Here is a 16,717-nt window from a genome sequence, read left to right as displayed (position 1 = left end):
CATATGATTTCACTTATATGTGTAGTCTGAAAAATAAAACAAAGCAGAAACAGACTCATAAATATAGAGAATAAACCCATGGTTGCCAGAGGAGTGTGGGGTGGAGGGAAGGGGAAATGGGTGAAGAGGAGTGGGAGATATAGGCTTCCAGTTATGGCATGAGTAAGTCACAGGAGATGAGAGGTACAGTATAGGGAATACAGTCAACAGTATTGTAACAGCCTTCCATGGTGACGGATGGGAGTTACACCTGTGGTGAACTTAGCCTGATGTATAAACATATAACATATAAACTTGTCCAGCCACTATGTTGTACACCTGAAACTAATGTAACATGGTATCAACTAAACTTCAAGTAAAGAACAAAAAGAAAGAACAACAACAATAAAAAATGGGGCATGTGGGTGGCTCAGTCGGTTAAGCATCTGACTCTTGATCTCAGCTCAGATCTCGATTTCAGGGTTGTGAGTTGAAGCCCCACATTGGGCTCCATGCTGGCTGTAGAGCCTACTTAAAAAAAAATAAAATAAAAGATTGCATTGCTAAATAGAAATAACATACTGACTAAACCAGCATACTGGAATTATAGTCTGTGATGCTGATATAAATTTAAAATATTTGAAGAATGTTGTTATTTCATTTTAAAAAGGAAAATCTGAAATTCATAAAAACTTGCACAATAGATACTGCATCCCTATCTTTAAAATACTGATTTTAAAGCACCTGAGTGGCTCAGTTGGTTGAGCAGCCAGCCGACTCTTGGTTTTGGCTCAGGGCATGATCTCAGGTCCTGGGATTATCCGTGTCAGCCTCCACACTCAGCAGAGAGCCTGTGGATTCTTTCTCTGCCCCTTTTCTGCTCATGCTCTCTCTCAAATAAATATATTTTTTTAAAGATTCTATTTATTTATTTGACAGAGAGAGACACAACGAGAGAGGGAACACAAACGGGGAGCAGGAGAGGGAGAAGCAGGCTTCCCGTGGAGCAGGGAGCCCGATGTAGGGCTCGATCCCACGACCCTGGGATCATGACCTGAGCCGAAGGCAGACGCTTAATGACTGAGCCATCCAGGCGCCCTCAAATAAATAAATCTTAAAAAAATATATTGACTTGGGAGTAGGACATTATATACATTTTGGAATCTTATTTTTTTTTTAAAGATATTTATTTATTTGTCAGAGAGAGAGAGCGCACACACAAGCAGGGAGAGCGGCAGGCAGAAGGAGAAGCAGACTCCCTGCTGAGCAATGAGCCAGATGCAGGGCTCAATCCCAGGACCCTGGGATAATGACCTGAGCCGAAGGCAGATGCTTAACTGAGCCACCCAGGCGTCCCGGAACCTTTTATTATTATGTGAATAAAGTATCAGGTTTATTCTTAAGATTTGTAACTATGAGACATGCTTTTGAGGTAAGCATCTAAGAAAGTAAAATATATGACTACTCTCTCTGGGAATAAATTTAAAAATATAATCTACCTATCACCCACCTTTGGTAGAGACACTAATTGCACCTACCTCAATCCTGTCCTCCTTTTTTTCTCCAATTTTTCCCAGGCATATGGTCATCCGGAATAAAGGCTTTATTTTTCATCTTTCCTCGCAGTTAGGTGGAGGGACCGTGACTAAGTCTTGGCCAAAGAAAGTTAAGTGAGGGTGCAACTTTTCATTCACTGCCCTCTCTCTTGCCGACTAGTGTTGATGCGAGGGAAAAGGCTTGAACAGCAATCTTGGAATGTGAGATAGAAGCCAAGTGCGGAGGTTGCTAGAGCACACAGCAGCCTTGGGATACTTACCTCTGAAATTCTTTTAAGTGAGAGGGAAAAAATTTTCTTTTTTTAAAGCCACTGGTATTTGGGGTTTTAGTTTTATGCTGTTGTACCTAACCTTAACCGATACACATTTCAGTTGTTGGCATATTACTCCTTTATTAGAAATTGTAAATGAGAAATTATTTCAACACCTGAAGACCAAACTATAACAGAAGATTCCATAGGTTCAAGATTGTGAGACATTCTGGAAAGAGTTTTCTGTAAAGTGTATCCTCTCCGTGGCATGGCAACATCATTCTTCTTTAAAAAAGTTACTGGGCAGACATCATTTCCACCATCACCTATATAAACAATTCGTGTATAATTCACTCCCTTTTGTAACTGTTTATCTACAAATTCTACCAAAACTACATTTTTGCAAAGATTTTTTGGGCACCTGTTGCAAGAATGAGCATGATAATTTTCCACAGTGAGATGACCATTGCTATCAAAAGCTGCTGGATTTGTAAACACTTTATCAAACACATCACGAAAACTGGTAGCTTCTAAAACCCAATCTATGAAGACTGAATTTGAATCTGAAATAATGATGCAGTCAAATTTATCCTTGTTCTTTCTTATAAAGTTCAAAAGTTCCACCATCCCTAGAGTGAAAGGCATTGATGTCACTGCTCTTTTCATTTCATCTTCTCTTACACCTTCATCTCCCAAATATTTAAAGACTCTGCCCATAAATTCTGTCCAAAATCCTTTTTCATAAGAATCTCGTAGTTCAATAGGAAGCTTTTTCTCTGGAGCACACTGTACAATCCAGGTGTCACTATTATCATCTATGATTGTATTGTCAAAGTCAAAAACAAGCAAAATTTTCATGGTTCCAAAAGCAAATGTGGGTTACCCTGAAAAAGAAGAAATATTGTTTCCTAAACACACTGTTTTACATGTCTAGCTATTATACTTACTTAAACATTACTGAGTGTTAATCTGCTAAAACAAAGGGTTAATATAAAAAAATTAAAATGATTAAGCATTTAAGACTATCATTTAAGCACTTTTTCCTAAGAAGCAAAGTCCATTTTGAGTATTTTAAGTAAATGGAAACAAAATATCTAAAAGGATATTCACAGTATTTTTGTGTTCCGGTGGGGATGATTCTTTGAGCACTCAGAATTAAACTACAGAGTAAGCCAATGAGAGGAGTAATGAAATAATTATTCTCTTACAGTCTAATTTAGGAAATTTATTTTAAAAAGACAGAAAAAAGTAGGCTAATCACTCTTATTGTTAAAATTTCAATCACAAATTAGCTTAAAATATTTACAATAATCCACATATAAAATAACAAGTCACGTATAATATAAATCCTCTGTATACTGACCTAAATTCTGACCAAATTTAACACTATGACATCTTGCAAAATTTGAGTAATTTTCCTAAAAAAGGTATTTAGCTTGAAATCATTAATGCCAGTGTTATAACTAAATGGTTGCTTGATGCTATACTTGAAATCCTAAACAAATTACTTAAAGTTCAGAGTCAATTCTATTCTTCTAGACTAGAAGTAACTTTTGTTAACAATTTTCACATTCATTTATATTTTCTTTAGACAGTTTAGCTCTGGAATACCAAATAATCTGGGTATGTGTGAAAAATCGCATTGCTTATGATATGACAATTACTTAATTCTTTGTTTTCATTAAATGATAATGAAGGTCATTAATTATAAATCTCAAGAAAAGGAAAAACTGGTCAACAGATGGTATGGATAAAAATTATGTAAAAAAGACAGTTATAAAGAATACCCAAGAGAAGCTACAATTACTGTGTATAAACAACAAAAAAATCTTTTTTTAAAGAGTAACTAATACTTTTAAAGATATCACAATACACCAGGCACTAGGCTAAGAACTTTACAATCTCATCATCTCACTGAACTTCATAACCCTATTAAGTAGAAATTACTATCCTCATCTTAAAGATATACGTATTAGTATAAGCTTATGTATTAGTTAAGTTAGTTAAGTTTTAGTTAAGTGGAAGAGCTGAAATTTGGACTCAGGTCCACTTACTCCAAAGTTCATGCTTCAAGTACCGTACTCTAGTGCCTAAAAAATAGAATATTTAAAGCTTATTAATCAGTTTATTTTCTAAGTTTATTTATTTACTTTTTTGGAATCTCTACACCCAATACGGGGCTCAAACTTACAACCCCAAGATCAAGAGTCACATGGTCCTCCAAATGAGCCAGTCAGGTGCCCCACTTATTAATCAGTTTAAAAATAAATACTAGGTAGGTCATTTTGACAAAAAGATGTTTATTATATGAAAACATTCATTAGTCCCAAAGTACACACTAACCATAATACCACATCTATGACCTACTTATAACCATTCTGAGGTTTTAACAACAAATCCTAAAAAGAAAGTGAAGAACCTCACCAAAAAGAAAAAGAAGATATCAATTAGAAATGGAAAACATGGCATTTAACCACATATATTCTCTGGTTTAGCCAGGAGGTGAATAGATATCCAGCAGGTGAAAGTGAGAATAGAGCTTATTAACTCATACAAGAGTAAGTATTCTATGTCTCTCAATTTAGAATATCTGGAGAATAACTAACCTAGAAGGGTAGCTCTTGTTGTGTGAATTTAGACAGTATATGATATTGTGATACTCTGGATCCTTGTATCTCTAAGTATCTAATCCAGGTGTCTATGACTGGCTCCCAGAGATTTAAGTTCAGAATTCACTGTCATACACACAATGTAACAAATAGCAATAAGGCATAGTTGGCAAACACATTAGTACTACACTCTAGGCACACTTTAAATTAAACATGCTTGGGGCACCTGGGTGGCTCAGTCATTAAGCATCTGCCTTCGGCTCAGGTCATGATCCCGGGGTCCTGGGATGGAGCCCCGCATCGGGCTCCTTGCTTGGTGGGAAGCCTGCTTCTCCCTCTTCCACTCCCCCTCCTTGTGTTCCTGCTCTCGCTATCTCTCTCTCTCTCTCTCTCTAATTAATTAATTAATTAATTTTAAAAATCTTGAAAAAAAATAAACATGCTTTTCAAGCATTCTGTATTTATACATTTTTTTTAAAGTTTTTCAAATGTAACTCATTGGTTGAAAATTGTCTCAAACCTAGATTTAATGAGCCACAAGTTATCCAAATTCCTGAACTATTAACCTCAAAATAATAAGATATATCATAAGCCTGAAGTTAACATAGTTCTGCTGTTGACTATTAATTTCTAACTGAAAGTGTACTTTTCCTTTTTTTTTTTAAAGATTTTATTTATTTGACAGAGAGAGAGACAGTGAGAGAGGGAACACAAGCAGGGGGAGTGGGAGAGAGAGAGGGAGAAGCAGGCTTCCCGCCGAGCAGGGAGCCCGATGCGGGGCTCGATCCCAGGACCCTGGGATCATGACCTGAGCCGAAGGCAGACATTTAATGACTGAGCCACCCAGGCACCCCTGAAAGTGTACTTTTCTTAATTTCAGATCTTTTTCTATTAGTTTTTTTGTCACCACTCAACAAAAACCTTTATTAAAAAATACTTACCCAACTTAATATTTCCAAGACAATTATTTTTACTTCAGAATAGGGTTTAGGTTAAATAGTCATGATAATCTTCAGTTTTAAACACCAGCCAGTTTTTAACCAACATTACTCCTACTCTATATGCAGGGAACAAAGTCTTCTGGTTTGGAGCAAAGAAAATGGAGACTTCTTAACTCCTAAATTTAATAAAAGTATTTAAGATATTTTAAAATTAATGTTTTCTAATTATGTTGTTTTCTCTTAGGCATGTATTGGCAATGGGAGATACAAATTCTTGATTAAACAGAGGTCTTAATTATAAAACAGGGTATGTTATAGGAATCTACCATTTTATCCAGTGGATAAAATCACAAGTGTTAGGCTGATTATGTTGAGATTTCCAGATTCCATTTTTTATTTTTACTTGTTAAATAAGAGACAAGTACTACATTCTGTTGTCAATAAATTTTCAAAGATTAGTGCTATATTTTTTTAAAAAGGTCTCCAAAACTTAAGGATGTGCACAAAAATTTAGTTTTAAGAATGTGAATCTATTTTGTATCCAATTTGTTAAAATTCCAAAAGCAGTTATTAACTATTCTCTTCAAAAGCATGAGCAGTATATATTTGGTATCTCTGCAATGTTTCCAGTATTAACAAGAGCCTATGTGTTTTTTACAATAATGAAAATTGGAAACTACATAGACATCCAAGGATTGGGGACTGATTAAATAAGATATATATGTGATAGCCGGATAATGGAATATTTATTTAGCCAGTAAAAGCTAAGATGTTTAGTACAAATTAAATAAGTCACTAAACAGTGTGTACCGTATAATCTCATTTTTGTTTTAAAAAAAAAATCTATGTGTACAGTGGTAGGATCATGGGTGCTTCAATTGCAATGCGTTCTTTTTCTACACTGATTTTATAATAATTTTTCCCCAGAATAATTTAAACTCTGTTCCAGATCAAAATGCAAATGCTACCTTAATTTCACAACAAAATAAAACACAGGAGTGGAGTCAGAGAAATAAATAACTAACTCTAGATAGACTTAGTTGTAAACGTCCATGGGTTAGGTGAACCAGGTATTGGAAATTGACTGATATTGGGCTACCATGTCAAATTGGCAAGTTATTGACATCGAATTTTAATGATTCAATACTTTCTATAACCTATTTAGTTAAAATTCCAGAGAATTTTTGTTGGGAGGTAATTCTCCATGGGTCTCTATTGGTTCTACATGCCTTTTAAGCAAGACACTCACTGCGCTATGCTCTGGGCTATTGTCTCAAAAATGTATGTATAGTGAAAAGCCTTGAAAGGCATGTTTATTGTTAAGTATAATAAATATTATGGTTCCCTAAGCTCAGCGTTCCTGTCCTGTGATGCAACACACTCCACCTGCAGGTGACTTCTGGTCCTCTTTGCATCACCCTGTGGGAAGTGGGGCAAAACTGCTGATATTCGGGCTACGGTTACTGTTGTACGTAATTCATCTCTGCCTAGGGGTCTGTGTCTTCTACAAAACTCTGGCAGACTGCTGTTAGCGTGCAAGTGGGATAAAAATCTCTGACCCTTCCCAGCTCTTGACATTTTTTAAAACTATGCTTTCAAAAAAAACCCACCAATGCTACAGGTGCAAAAGCTAATTTCTGTCAACAAATATTTTATTAATCCCTTCATACTTACCAGCATTATTACGGTGGAACATCTGATAGAAAACCTGAAGAAAAACAATACAACTATGTGTTAGAACTTTAGTGATTAAAAATCTTACCTCCTTTCATTTGAGCGACTCTAGTTTGGTGCCTAATGTGTAGGTGTCCTAGCCAACTAGCTTATAATGAAATCATCTGTAAGGCGATGTGTCAGAAAAGGATCTTCTGAAACCAAGCCTGCATCCACTCTTAACAGATTTTTGTGTCCTTCGTGGTCTGACTGGTCCCACAGATACATTCAATTTTACTATACTGTATTTACCAAGCAATTTAAAATGTCTTAAAGGTCCTAACATGAATGTTCTGGGACAATATCCAAGTTCCCTCTCTTGCTGTGTCTCTCTCTGTCAAATAAATAAATAAAATCTTTAAAAAATAATAATAATAAGGTTCATCTAGCCTGGATCATGGCTTAGAAACCAAAGTATTTAAAAACAGATTTTCTGTCCATTAATCTCTGGGTTTCAATGGAAGGGAGGCCTCCGCCCTCCACCTTCCACCCGCGAGGAGGTCTGTGGGCCGCACACAGCAAGCCCAGGCCTCGCTCTCCCACACACCTGCAGGGTCCGCCCTGAACGGAGGCGCAGGCACCTCGCTGGGGGTCATCCCCTGTGAGGAGCGCGTTGGATGAGGACGGGAGCACCGGGCCGGGCCGGGCCGGGTCCCCAGGGCTCCTCACTGACCCAGACCAGGCGTCAGCAGCTGTCCTGGCCTCCGTGCGGCTCCCGCGTACTCTGCACTCCGACCTCGTTCCTCTGCCTGTCAGTGAGGGTAACCCAACATGCACGCTGGGCCAAGACTTCCCGCGCAGGCGCAGTCCCGGTTTCCCAGCCCTACGGCCCATTGCAGCGCGTCCAACGTTCCTTGGCGGCGGCGGCCGTCACTTCCCGCGGCGTTGCTAAGCAACTGAGCCGTTTGGCAAACATTCGGCCGGCTGGAGTCCTACTCGCCCAGCGTCGGAGTCGCCTTTCCAAGTCACAGAGGGCACCCCGTCAGAGATGCTGGTGCGGTTTGGTAGGCGCTGTGGACGGGCGAAGGAAGGCACAGGTGAGCTAAACTGGCCTATCTAGGCACGGGGATTGTTTCTGGCCTCCAGGCATAGGGTGAGAGGCAAGGGTGGCAAATGAGAGTTTTGGTTACTTTTTGAAAAGGGCTCCACCAACTCGAAAGCAGCCCCATGGGCATTGTTGGGCTCTGTGTAAATGGGCAGTTTTGCCTTCAGGTAAATGGGTAGGTGGGGAAAAGTTTACACATATAGGAGCGGAGAAAAGGTAAGTCAGAGACTCCCAGTTGACCAGTTGGTCTGATCCTCAAGCTGTGCAGTTGCAGCTCCAAGAGTCTGGTGTTTGCTGAATTCCCTTAAGCTTTTGTTATTCATTGAGTGAATTGGTATATCTTTTGGAAATATCAATGACCTCATTACAGTCTTGGCTGTGCTGTGAACCTACTGAGTGCTCTTAGGAAAGTCTCTAATGGAAATGTCTCAATTTCTTCATCTCTAGAGTGAAGGAGTGTAAAAAATAATGCTACTTAGGTATTGTAATCTAGATGACCTGTTATAAAAATCTGATTTCTGAATAGAAGTAGCCTAGGGGGACATCTAAAGAACTCTTTAGCAATTCCAATGATTTTATTTTCTTAAGTCTGTAAATTCCCAATTAATGTTGTCATGGTGACCACTTGAACCTTGGGACTTTGGACTTTCTTCATGTCATTGCCTGAACTTCTGTAGCAGTAGAGTCTCTTTATGCCAGATGCAGAGTGAGGGCCAGCCATTGTCTCACCAGTGGACACTACTGGGTATTTCTGCAGTGAAGGGCCATAAGTAGCAGCAGAAGGTCCTGACTGGTTGGAGAGAGACAGTACCCATGTGACATGTATTGAAAAAACACAATTACTCTCACATACTCATTGTCTTATATACACAGTACTACAGTAAAAGACTTTGACTTATCTGATAGATGTTAAATAATGTTTTGTGTCATTCAGTCCAGAAGTTACCATCTGAGGGGTATCTGACTGGCTCAGTCGGTAGAGCATGTGACTCTTGATCTCCAGGTCGTGAGTGTGAGCCGCATATTGGGTGTGGAGATTACAAATAAATAAACTTAAAAAAAAGTTACCATCTGAGCCTCACTGCTAAATTATTATCTCCAGGGTGCCTGGATGGCTCAGTCGTTAAGCAACTGCCTTCGGCTCAGGTCATGGTCCCAGGGTCCTGGGATTGAGTCCCACATCAGGCTCCCTGCTCCGTGGGAAGCCTTCTTCTCCCTCTCCCACTCCCCTCTGCTTGTGTTCCCTCTCTCACTGTGTCTCTCTCTGTCAAATAAATAAATAAAATCTTTTAAAAAAAATAAAAAAATAAGTTATCTCCATTTAGAAGAGGGTGAAGTAGGAGAGGGGTTCAGATAGGTAGACCACTATCTGTAAAACAACTATCTAAAGATTTAGTGGGGTGACATCAGCCAGAAAGGTGGGATAAGAATCTCCAAAAGTCCTCCTCTCTAATAAATCAAAAAGAACACTGACAAAAAAATTGTCAGAACCAACTTTTTTTTGAGAACTCAGGAAGTTAACCAAAGGCTTGCAACAACCAGGAGTGTTTATCAGGAAAGATAGCTGAATCTTGGTAACAACAATAAGTTTTTTGGCATTTTAACGTGCTCTAATCCCATACTTTTCTCCTAGCCCCATGGAAGTCTAGAAAACCACTGCAACCGCAGTGAAATCCAGTGGCTTAGTAACCTGTGGAGGGGGCAGAACAGGATTGGATCCTCCCCAAAGCCTCCCCGCCTTTTTTTAGATAACTGTTATTTGACCTGTCTCACAGTTCCCCTGGAAAATCCCACTCACAGGGCTTGATTTTATTTGACCTGACTCAGAGCTTACTGGGTATGTTTGTTAAAACGATCAGTAGCAATTTTTTTTTTTAAGATTTTATTTATTTATTTGACAGAGAGAGAGAGAACAAGCAGGGGAAGTGGCAAGCAGAGAGAGAGGGAGAAGCAGGTTCCTGCTAAGCAAGGAGCCCAATGCAGGGCTCTATCCCAGGACCCTGGGATCATGACCTGGGCCAAAGGCAGCCGATTAACCAACTGAGCTACCCAGGCACCCCAACAACTTTAACATCACAGCTATCTGACATAGTGATAACTGTTGGGTATAAACAACAAACTAACCAAAAAACTTAAGAATACCTGGGAAATGAGATGTCCATAAGGGGTAGAAGCTCCCTACTTATTCCTGGGAATCCAGAAGGACAAATGCATGCATAGTGCTATGCACATGCCCAGGAAATACCTGAGAATGAAGCTTTCACCTCTGGCTGAATTTGAGGCTCTCTGTGAGAAAAAAAGTAAAGGCTAAGACAGAGTTGTAAACTATCTGCCTGAGAGTCGAAGTCATGCTCCACCATTCACAGAGAGTTTCTTGGCAAAGTCTGGGAAACTTATTTAAGAAAATTAAATTTAAGGAAACTCTATCCAGTTATTAGCTGACAACTAAACTAACCAAGCTGAGATTCCAATAGCCACATACAACAAAGAATACAGACTTTACAGGCTTAGTTCAGGAAAATCACTGAACAAACAACAACAACAAAAACAAACAAAAAAAACCCCTGGGTGTGGGGGGAATCTAACATCTAGACTTGCCACATATTACTTAAAATGACAAGGCATGCAAAGAAATAAGAAAGTATGTCCCAAACAGGACAAAAGTTTTAATAGGAACTGTTCCTGAGGAAGCCAGATGTTAGACTTCCTAAACAATTTTCTTGTGTAAATTTATAGCTATTGTAAGTATGTTCAAAGAACTAAATGTCAAAGGAACTACAGGAAAATATTAAGAATGCCATCTCACAAAATAGACCATATCAATAAAGATACAGAAACTATAAACAGAAACTAAATAGAAATTTTGGAGTTGAAAAGCACAATATTTTAAATGAAAAATTCACTAAAGGGTCTCAATAGCAGATGTGAGCTTGCAGAAGAAAAATTCTATGAATTTGAACATATGTTGATTGAGAGTGTCCAGTCTAAGGGGTAGGAACAAAAAAAGAATGAATAAAAATGAGCAGATCCTCAGAGAAATGTAGGACACCAACAAGTATACCAACATGCATGCAGTTTGAGTCTCTTTAGAAGGAGAAGAGGAGAGAAAGGGGTAGAAGAAAATATTTGAAGAAATAATGACTGTAAACTTCACAAATTTGATGAAAAACATTACATATTAAAGAGCTCATTGATCCTCCAAATAGAATAAACTCAAACAGATCCAGAACCAGACATAGCTTGATCAAACTGTCAAAAGACAAAAGCAAGAGCAGAATATATATTCCTCTCAAATGCACATGGAACTTTTTTCAGGATAGACCATATGATAGGCCATAAAACAAGCCTTTATACATTTAAAAGGATAGAAATCATACAAAATATATTATCCAGACACAGTGGAATGACATTAGAAATCAATAATAGAAATTTGGGGAATTCACAAATATGAAGAAATTAAATGCTTTTAGATTTTAAAAAATGGGTCAAAGAAGAAACCATGCAAATCAAAACCACAGTAAATGGTGACTGTATGGTGACTAACATAACATAATAAAAAGATGGTGGCTGTTAGAATGGCTATTATCAAAAAGATAAGAAATAACAAATGTTGGTGAGAATGTGGAGAAAAGGGAAGCCTTGTGCACTCTTGTTGGAAATGTAAATTGGTGCAGCCGTTATTGAAAACAGTATGGAGGTTCCTCAAAAAATTACAGATGGGGCGCCTGGGTGGTTCAGTTGTTAAGCGTCTGCCTTCGGCTCAGGTCATGATCCCAGGGTCCTGGGATCGAGCCCCGCATCGGGCTCCCTGCTCAGCGGGAAGCCTGCTTCTCCCTCTCACACTCCCCCTGCTTGTGTTCCCTCTCTCGCTGTGTCTCTCTCAGATAAATAAATAAAATCTTTTAAAAAATTACAAATAGAATTACCATATGATCCAGGAGTTCCACTTCTTGGTACTTACCCAAAGAAAATGAGGACACTAATTCAGAGAGATATCTGCACCTCCATGTGCATTGCAGTATTATTTATACAAGTCAGGATATGGAAACAACCTAAGTGTCTACTGATGGGTGAATAGGTAAAGAAAATATGGTTTATATGTACAAAAATATTATTTAGACACAGAAAAGAATAAAATCTTGCCATTTGCAATAACATGGACTTTGAGGGCAATAAATCAGACAGAGAAAGACAAATACTGTATGATGTCACTTATATATGAGAAACATAAAAAACAAACAAAAAACTCCACAAACCCCCCCAAAAAACCAAGCTCATAGATAACAGAGAGCAGATTGGTGGTTGCCAGAGGCAGGAGGTGGGCAGTGGGAGAAATGGTGAAGGAAGTCAAAAGGTACAAATTTGCAGTTATAAAATAAGTCCTGGGGATGTAATGTACAGCATGGTGACTATAGTTAATAATACCATATTGCATAATTGAAACTTGCTAAGGGAGTAGATCTTAAAAGTTGTCACAAGAAAAAGATACCAATATGCTTAACAATATGTTAATCAAAAGGTAGATGGTTTAACCTAGTAGCCTTTCTTTAGTTAGCCTTTAATTGCAAGTAGCACAAATCAAGTTGAGACAGTTTAGGCAAAACAAAGGAAATTTGTTACAAGGATGTATTTGTCAGGACTCTTTGGTTACAAGTGACTAATCGAACTCATAATAGTTAAAACAAAAGGGGACTATTTGGGCTCACATAGCTGGGAATTTAGATATAATTTGATCCAGGACACTATTCTTCCCAGCTTTGTGTAGTAGCTTTATTGTGTAGGCGGATGCTTGGTATGTGATAGGCAAGATGGTACCTATGGTTCTAAACTCACACTTTACTTTAGCAGCCAATTTCTCAATCCCATCAACCTTAATTCAAACCCCAAGGAGACTCTAATTGATCCTGGCAGCTTTTCTCTCAGTATCTTTATCTCTTTCTGAAGTCATGTGATTTCTTGCTCCTGCTTTTCTCTGTATGTCTGTTTCATTCCTCTTATAATAAAAATAGTAAACATAATAATAGCTAATATATATTGAGAATATATTGTGTGCCACACCCTATTCTAAATTTTTTACATATATAACTTAATTTAATTCTCACACCAACCACATAAAATAGGTCCTATTAATATCTCCATTTTGCAATTAAGGAATTAGTTAAATAATTTTGTCTAGATTTACATAGTTCATATGTGGTATGTTCATTTAGGATGCTTTTTAATTCATATATAGAATACCCAGCTCAATCATATTTAAAAATAAGGAAATTTATTTGCTCATGAAACAGGAACTCCAGGCTTCAGGTCTGATTGATTTGGCATCGTAATGAGATCCTCATTGCCCCACGTTCCTCCTTTGTTTTTCCTTTGTGGTTCACAGTAATAGCTTCATTGTAAGGCTACTTCCTTTTGTGGCCATAGGATGGTTGCCTATCTGTTCTTCATGCTTCCTTGTTCATATCTAGTTTAAGAGTCACTCTCAAATGTCTCTCCCAGAAGAACAAGAAAGAACTTTTCTAAAAGTCTCAAATAAATCTCTTTTCCTTTTGTTTTCTTATTACAGAAATAATTATTGGCAAAGGAGATGCAAGTATTCTTAAACTAATGAGGCCCACCCTGAGACTGTAGTTAGTTCTCCAAATTACATTGTTGCTACTCAATTAGGAAGGGGTTGAATAGAATCAATGATGATGTCTACAACTTCTAAAGATGAACATCCCCCAAATTATCCATTTATAGACTGCTATTTGGTCAATTTTGAAAAAAATGGGGTTTTTTTAAAAAAGATTTTTTATTTGACACAGAGAGAGAGAGATCACAAGCGGGGGTGGGGAGGGGAGGGAGGCAGAGGGAGAGGGAGAAGCAGGCTCCTGGTCGAGCAGGGAGCCTGATGCAGGGTGCGATCCCAGGACCCTGGGATCATGACCTGAGCCAAAGGCAGATGCTTAACCGACTGAGCCACCCAGGAGCCCCTGAAAAAAAAGTTTTAATAACAACATTTGTTTAAAACAACGTTTAATAACGATGTTTTAATAACCAGAAGGTATTATTGATCTCAACTTTAAAGATGTTGATACTGAGTCTCCAAAAAGTTAAATGACTTGCCTAAGTTTACAGAGTAAGGAAATGACCAAGGAAAGACTCAAATCTGTCTTTTGATGTCAAGTTCTTATATACTTTGCACTTAATCTCAGTGTTCTTAAAATAACAAGAATAAAATTATTATTTAAAACAATTTCCAGACATCATGACAATATAGAAATGTCTGAGGAAAAATATTTAAACTTTTGAAAGTCTTTAATATTCATTTTTAAAAATTTATTAGAAATAAAGAACTCTGAAGAAGATCAAGCTCTCTATCCACCTCTTCTACCTAGCAAGGTAGATCTCCAGCAGGTTACCATAATTCCACACAATGAGTGGAAAAGGATTCAAGATAGCCTTGACAGTTTGACAAGAGAAGCGGCATGTCTTCGTGCAGAAAGAAAGGCAAAGAAAGAAATGCATTTCCGGTCCCAAGAAGTGGTAAAGCATTGGACTAATACGTATGCAGTAAGTATTAATCACCCAGGAGTACACATGCACTGAAGACTGACTCTTTTTTCTTAGTACTCTTTTAGAAAGTATTTTTTACATGTAAAATCATAAAAAATACTTTGAAACACATTTTCAATAGCTTTATTTAGGAGAAGTGACATACAATAAAGTAGATATATTTAAAGTGTACAATTTGATGTTTTGACATATTTACACAGCCCCGAAACCATTATAATTAAGATAATGAACATACTTATCACCCAAAGTTTCCTCATACTCAGTTTACTCCCTCTCATTCCTCCCACCCTTCTTCAGGCAACTGATCTGTTCTCTTTTTTTTTCAAGATTTTATTTATTTTTTTATTTTATTTTATTTTTAAGGTTTTATTTATTTGCGAGAGAGAGAATCAGAGACAGAGAGCATGAGAGGGAGTGAGAGGGAGGAGGGTCAGAGGGAGAAGCAGACCCCCTGCCGAGCAGGGAGCCCGATGTGGGACCCGATCCAGGGACTCCGGGATCATGACCTGAGCCGAAGGCAGTCGCTTAACCAACTGAGCCACCCAGGCGCCCCAAGATTTTATTTTTAAGTAATCTCTACACCCAATGTGGGCCTTGTACTCACAACCCCAAGATCAAAAGTTACATGCTCCATCAACTGAGCCAGCCAGGCAGTCTTGATCTCCTTTCTTTCTTTTTTTTTTTTTTCTTTAAGATTTATGTATTTATTTGAGAGAGAGAGAGAGTGTGCACCTGTGCACACACAAGCAGGGGGTGGGGCAGAGGGAGAATCTCAAGCAGACTCCCCGCTGAACACGGAGCTGAATGCGGGGCTCCATCTCACAACCCTGAGATCATGACTTGAGCTGAAATCTAGAGTCCATCACTTAACTGACTAAGCCACCCAGGTGCTCCTGCCCTCATCTGCTTTCTATTATAAATTTCATTCAACACAATTATTTTGAAATTCTTTCATGTTGTTGTGTATATCAGTTGTTCATTCATTTTTATTGCTGAGTAGTATTCCATTGTATGGACATACCACACTTTATCTGTTCAATTGTTGATGATCTTAGCATCAACCAAATGTTGATATATGAGCTGTTTCCAGTTTTCGGCTATTATAAATAAAGCTGCATATGAATATTCATATAAGTCTATTTGTAGACATATGCTTTCACTTCTCCTGGGTAAATATCTGGGTAGAATGGCTGGATAATATTATGGTTGCATATTTAACTTTGTAAGAAACTTCCGAACTGTTTTTAAAAGTAGTTGTAATTTTACTTTCCGATAAGAAGTGTATAAGTGTTCTATTTTCTCCACATTCTTACCAAACTTGCTATGGTCAGTCTTTTTAATTATAGACATTTTAATAGTTATGAAGTAGTTTTAATTTGAATTATAGTTTTAATTTGAATTTCTCTAATTACAATGATGCTGAACATCTTTTTATGAACTTCTTTTCTTTTTTTTTTTAAGATTTTATTTATTTACTTGATAGAGAGAGAGAGAGATCACAAGTAGGCAGACAGGCAGGCAGGGAGGCAGAGGGAAAGGGAGAAGCAGGCTCCCTGCCAAGCACAGAGCCCAATGCGGGGCTTGATCCCAGGACACGGGGATTATGACCTGAGCCAAAGGCAGACGCCCAACCGACTGAGCCACCCAGGCGCCCCTTATTTTCTATTGTCTGTCTTCTTTGGTGAAGTGTTTATTCAAATCTTTTGCCCATGTTTAAATGGGGTTTGTTTTGGTATGCACCTAGGTGGCTCAGTTAGTTGAGCGTTTGACTCTTGGTTTCGCCTCAGGTCATTATCTCAGGGTCCTGGGATCAAGCCCTGAGTTGGGCTCCATGCTCAGCGGAGAGTCTGCTTCAGATCCTCTCTCTCTCTCTCTAAACTAAATCATTAAATCTTTAAAAAATAAATGGGGTTTGTTTTCTTATTTCTTATTATTGGGTTTATGGAATTTTAAAAATATATTCTGAATACAGATCCTTTATTAGATATTTGATTCAAAAATATTTTCTCCCAGCTGTCGGAAGGGACACAGAAACTTGTAGTACCTTGCTTTAGGAACAGTGTTCATA

The 16,717-nt window shown here is 38.1% G+C and overlaps 2 protein-coding genes across 4 annotated transcripts in view; one reads left to right on the top strand and one right to left on the bottom strand.

Moving 5' to 3' along the window:
* Positions 1-1,861: 1,861 nt before the first annotated feature.
* PHOSPHO2 (phosphatase, orphan 2) lies at positions 1,862-7,831 on the bottom strand. 3 transcript variants are annotated; one of them, XM_044913669.1, is made up of 4 exons: positions 7,597-7,831; positions 7,011-7,044; positions 5,337-5,512; positions 1,862-2,670 (listed from the first exon to the last, which is right to left on the bottom strand). In XM_044913669.1, exon 4 carries the CDS (start codon positions 2,642-2,644, stop codon positions 1,919-1,921), a length of 726 nt encoding a protein of 241 aa, XP_044769604.1. In that variant the 5' UTR covers positions 2,645-2,670; positions 5,337-5,512; positions 7,011-7,044; positions 7,597-7,831; the 3' UTR covers positions 1,862-1,918. The 3 variants fall into 3 exon arrangements, with proteins under 3 accessions (XP_044769604.1, XP_021558987.1, XP_021558988.1); XM_021703312.2 differs by lacking the exon at positions 5,337-5,512 and adding an exon at positions 3,841-3,876 and having other exon boundaries at positions 7,597-7,813; XM_021703313.1 differs by lacking the exon at positions 5,337-5,512.
* Positions 7,667-16,717, top strand: part of CFAP210 (cilia and flagella associated protein 210) — a 34,260-nt gene continuing 25,209 nt past the window's right edge. The window contains exons 1-3 of the mRNA XM_021703062.1: positions 7,667-7,952; positions 7,994-8,086; positions 14,420-14,646. Coding sequence (XP_021558737.1) covers positions 7,667-7,952; positions 7,994-8,086; positions 14,420-14,646 — 606 coding nt within the window. The remainder of the gene's footprint in view (positions 7,953-7,993; positions 8,087-14,419; positions 14,647-16,717) is intronic.

The sequence above is a fragment of the Neomonachus schauinslandi genome, chromosome 3 (genome assembly GCF_002201575.2).
Source record: "Neomonachus schauinslandi chromosome 3, ASM220157v2, whole genome shotgun sequence".
In the NCBI taxonomy this organism is placed as follows: domain Eukaryota; kingdom Metazoa; phylum Chordata; class Mammalia; order Carnivora; family Phocidae; genus Neomonachus; species Neomonachus schauinslandi.
The sequence above is the reverse complement of the archived record's forward strand: the minus strand, read 5'-3'. Positions and strand labels throughout refer to the sequence as shown.